Source organism: Myotis davidii, unplaced genomic scaffold (assembly GCF_000327345.1).
Source record: "Myotis davidii unplaced genomic scaffold, ASM32734v1 scaffold1226, whole genome shotgun sequence".
In the NCBI taxonomy this organism is placed as follows: Eukaryota; Metazoa; Chordata; class Mammalia; order Chiroptera; family Vespertilionidae; genus Myotis; species Myotis davidii.
Window position 1 is genome coordinate 279,051 of NW_006297390.1, and position 4,996 is coordinate 284,046.

Genomic DNA, 4,996 nt, shown 5'->3' on the forward strand with positions numbered 1-4,996 from the left:
TCTTACAGAGAGGAAGGGAGAGAGATAGAGAGTTAGAAACATCGATGAGAGAGAAACATCGATCAGCTGCCTCCTGCACACCTCCCACTGGGGATGTGCCCGCAACCCACGTACATGCCCTTGACCGGAATCGAACCTGGGACCTTTCAGTCCGCAGGCCGACGCTCTATCCACTGAGCCAAACCGGTTTTGGCATCTACTAGTTTCTTTATCTGGCCTCTGTAGCCCGGAGCGTCCGCCTTATTATACAGCCACTGGCCTTTCTGCTCTCGCTGCCCTTGTCCCCCAGGCCCACGCACGCTGCCCCCTTCCTCCAGCTGGGGAGTAACCGCTCCCTTGGAAAAACTGTGTCCACATTCCTCTTTAAATTTTTGAGGAAACTCTTCGTAATTGACTTCTGTTCAAGATCACACTGCCCAGAAGCACAGTACGGACAGCAGCTGTTTCCCAGTCCTAGCGCAGGCTTCCTGAACTTCCAGGAGGAGCCGGATGTGCCGGCTGAGCGAGTGAGGGAACAGCTCAGACGCGTGCCTCCGCCCACTTGATGTTTCGTTAGCACCGACTGCATGTCAAGAGAACGTCTCAGCTGATTTGTGGTTATGGTTGTTTATTCCAGAGCCTCATCCACTGTAACATCACATCGGTAGTGAAGGTACGTGATCAGTGTATGTGCCGAACGCATTAACATGGAGCAGCTCCCGGTATGTGGCAACACAGGACGCCCGGCCCTTCCCTGTGGAGGGGACTCTCTGGACTCGAACTGCATTTGACTGCGAGGCCCACGCGTGGCCTTTCCGTTCTCTGGTTCTGTTCTCACCAAGCGCAGGGAGGGATTCATGCTCCCTAGTGTTTGGGGCCTATTTCTGCCTCCAGTTCTGCCACATGTCAGAGCATATCAGACCTGACGCTGCTGAAACTGATTCTGGATTCCAGGGTGGCTTTTTAAAAAATTTAATACTTTCCTCTGATTTTATCCTAGTAAATAGAGGAAAAGTCGCTCTGTTGGAGAAAAAGACAGAGGGCAGGCATGATTTTATGGACTCTTGTTCCATAAGTACTTTGCCAATTGGAGTTCATGTATCTCTGACTCCAGCTCAGCCACTAGCTGGCTGGGCAGCGCTGGGCGTGCTGTTTAACTCCCTGGAACCTCAGATTCCTCATCTGCTCGAAAGTGTGGCACTGTGTCGTGTCGGGTGCTGTTCTGCACAAGCGTCTGTAGGCACGGCTGACGCAGAGCTGAGCTGACTGTGCCCTGGAGAGAGCGGGGGAAGGGCCCTCCTGGGCAGGTGGTTGGGGAAGGAGCTGCCGCCTGCTGAGCGGATGGCACTTCTGTGAGAACACGGGCTTCTCTCCTCTGAATGGCCTGTGAGTGAACCCTGGGCTCTGAGCCACCCCCTGACCCCACAGCCAGAGCCTGGCTCAGGCCACAGAGTTCACAACTGCGCCTGGCGCCCTGTGGCCATTCCCCAGGCCTCGTGGAACCGCAGCAGGGAGCCAGGTGTGACCCCTGGGTTCATGGGTCCAGACCCTGGCTGGGGAGCAGCAGGAGGCTCAGTCTCATCTTGAGGACGTGGACTGGCCGTGGAGGACAGCTTTCCCACAGGAGAATCAGCTGCTCTCGACCTAAGGGGAGGGGATGGATGCTGAGTAGAGCCCCAATTTTTTTTTTTTTTCAGGTGGATAAGTTGGGCTGACAAAAATTGTTTTTATCATTGATTGTTTTTCTGTAAGCATGGTGGTATTTTACGTAGCCTGCCCAGTGTTCATTGGTACACCCATTCTTTTAGGCCGAGCAATCAATAGCTTTTCAAACTCCCAGCTGATGTAATTGTAAGTTTTATATTTCCAACTATTGTCGGTAGTCTTATCACTAAAATCTTTCACATTATTTGACACGTGGATCTCTCACTCCTGGTCCATTTGATCACGGGGCTTCCCAGATCGATTTGATAAGCCCGACTCCTTTAGCAGAGGAATGTTTTGATTTGCTAAACAATTATTTTATATATTGTTAGACACTAACTTCCCTAAATAACAGAGAAAACACACGGAGGTTAGCTTATAAGCATGCCACCCCAGCTGTCCACGCTGGTGGGAGGCATGACAAGTATCCCTTAATTATCCCACAGGAGCCGTCTGGGAACAGGAGAGGCCCCTGTCAGGGCAGGGATGGGAGATGAGCTTGTGGGCAAAAGGAAGGTGAGACCAGAGACTAAATAGTGGGAGCTTTGTGACAGAGACTCACAAACCCGACGTCCTCTCTCTACCCGGGATTACTCCCCCCGTGAGGGAGCATTCAGCTGGGAGACTTTGAGGACATGCTGGCGTGCCCCTCAGTGACGTTGGAAAAGCCAAGGAAGTGTGATGACAATCTAGCCCTCATCCTTTTCTCACCTCCCTTCAAACCCAGGGTTTCAGGAGGCAGTCCTGTAGGTTCTAGGGACCACCCCCCACCACGCTCTGGAGGCCCCGCAGATAGGGCGTGGCAAGGACAGAGTACCCCCCCGCCCCCCGGAGTTCCTGGGGCTCCCAGTGAAGGGACAGAACAGAACTGATAGCTGTGTCCCTAACAAAAGGACAGAACGGAACTGATAGTAAAAGAACAGAACGGAACTGATAGCTGTGTCCCTAACTCCTCTCCCAGGCAAGCCACAGAATGTATCAGTTACTCAGCCTGCCCTTATCTCAGCCAATGGGAAAGCAAGGGAAACTAGCCCCCGGCCCTCACTCAACCAACCGGAATCGACCAAGTGCCTCCACCCCCTTCCCCAACCCCTATAAATTCTTTGTTCTCTTGGGACTTGGGGCTCTCTCTCGCATCCAGTAATGGAGGCAGAGGGGGACCAAGCCCGGGCTTGAATAAAAGACTCTATGCTTTTGCATTGGACTCGGCTCCCTGGTGGTCTGTCTTGGGGGATCTTGAAATCTGGGCATAACACCAGGCCACGTGCAGAGACTGGCAGAGCTAGTCTTCTGGCCCCGGGCCTTTTGATTTCTCTGCCTTGCCCCACCCGTTCGGTTTCTCTCTGTCTCAAACCTGCTCCCCAGACAGGACCCCCGTCCACTTGGATGTACGTTTGAGAACCCGTTAGTCCACACAGTTGCCGCCTCCTTAATTCTTAAAACGCGTGCCTTACAATTACGAAGTGAAAAGCTCTTTAACGGGATGTTTAAGCTCCGGAAGTTGCAGGAAAGACCTCTTTTGGGGGCAGAAGGTTGGGAGGGGGAAGGGACGTCCCAATACAGTTGTAATTCTGACAGACAGACAGACAGACATGTCTGTCTGGGGAGCTAGCACAGACCACTGCAGGTTGCTTATGTGGCCGCTGTTGGATTGACAGGTGTCCTCCCTGGTACTTGTGACACTCATGGTCACCTGCGTGATGTCCTGACGCCCCCCAATCCTAACTCACAGCTGAGGCTTGTGACGAGCAGCCTCCGCTTGCCTGTCTCCTGGGGTAGAGGGTATCCGGGACCCTCAGTGCTGACCCCACACCAGGACAATTACCGTAATTTTTCACTGCCCTCGTTTTGCAGGAAGACTGGAGCTTTAACAGGAGAAACCAGAGGCCTCTGAGCAGTTGGCCATTTTCTGAGTTGCGTCCTGTAGGTTCTGGCCTGACTCTAGTGTTGCCAGAATGACCTCCAATGCGTGTGGCCATCTGAGGAGATTAGGCAGTTCCCCAGCTCCCTCCCACACCCACTCCCCCAAGTTGCACCCCCATTGCTATTGTCAAGGCTTAACGTTGACCTTCTCTTGTAGATGACCCAGCTAATTCTGAAGCACATGGAGGCAAGGTAAGGCCTTTCTTTGAAACGGTGGCGCGCACGGGCTCCCTGGCCTGGCCGGCGGCGGGTGTGGAGGCTGGGGCTGGGGCGCCTCTGGCTGCGGCTTTAACAGGTGATAACACTGTGATGACAGGACATGGGCTTTACAGGGGAAATAACATTCTGCCCCGCCAGCTTTGCAACACACAAGCATATCGAAGGTCAAGTGTAACATACACTGGAGGAAGGAAGAGAATAGCGGATTCAGCACACATTGTAGTAAAAAATTAACTTACGTTAAGCATAAAAGAAACTTCAGAAGTTGGCCTGAGACCAAGACCATCTCTTCGTTATTATAAATTTCAGCTGTTGTCAGAATGAATACTCCAGTTTAGTGGTAAAAATCAGCACCCCACCAGCACCCCATCAGTACCCCATCAGTGCCTCCATTTATGCCACGTCTTTATCACCCTGTTACCCACCCACGGGAGCCGGTCTCACGCACCCACGGGAGCCGGTCTCACACACCCACGGGAGCTGGTCTCACACACCATGGGAGCCGGTCTCAGGCACCTACGGGAGCCGGTCTCACGCACCCACGGGAGCCGGTCTCACGCACCCACGGGAGCCGGTCTCAGGCCGTGTTCATGAACAGTAAGTGGCCGATGGCTTTGTCCTCCCTCGAGGAAGCGAGGCTGGCCCTGCTATTCTAATGTGCAGTTTTGTGGTTTTTCTGGAGCAAACCCATCTCATTGGGGTGGATTAAAGAGATTACATTTCCAAAGGGCACTTAGGGAACCCCGGGACTTGTGAGGACGCCTGTGTGAGCAGGTGATGGGCCATCCAGTTCCACCCAAGACTGATGGCATCTGCCTTGTTGTGGGTCATTCTCATGGGCAGAAGGGTCCTGAGCGCCTGTGCCCGTGCTCGAGGCCGACCCATGCCCTCCCCTCCTGTCTGCGCTCAGTGGGTTCCTGCGTTTCGGTGGGGAACCCTTGTGCAGCAGAACCCGTTCCCGGTCGCAAGTCCTGATGCCCACTGACTGCCCAGGGTCACCATTGTGGGCCGTGGCCCTGAGGGAAGCAGAGAGGGGTTCCCCGGCGCTCACACGAGCCCCTTGGTTTCTTCCTTCTCACGGAGCCCCCAGGCAGCACAGCCCCTGAAACGTTGCTTCTTTGCCTTTTAGGAGGAAAGGGCTCATCCTGAACATTTCTTCCGGGGTGGCCCT

General features: G+C 53.9%; 1 protein-coding gene across 1 annotated transcript in view; it reads left to right on the forward strand.

Moving 5' to 3' along the window:
- Window positions 1–4,996, forward strand: part of HSD17B3 (hydroxysteroid (17-beta) dehydrogenase 3) — a gene marked incomplete at its 3' end in the record, with an annotated part of 22,810 nt that overhangs the window by 17,086 nt on the left and 728 nt on the right. The window contains exons 6-8 of the mRNA XM_006773172.2: window positions 617–652; window positions 3,764–3,798; window positions 4,955–4,991. Coding sequence (XP_006773235.2) covers window positions 617–652; window positions 3,764–3,798; window positions 4,955–4,991 — 108 coding nt within the window. The remainder of the gene's footprint in view (window positions 1–616; window positions 653–3,763; window positions 3,799–4,954; window positions 4,992–4,996) is intronic.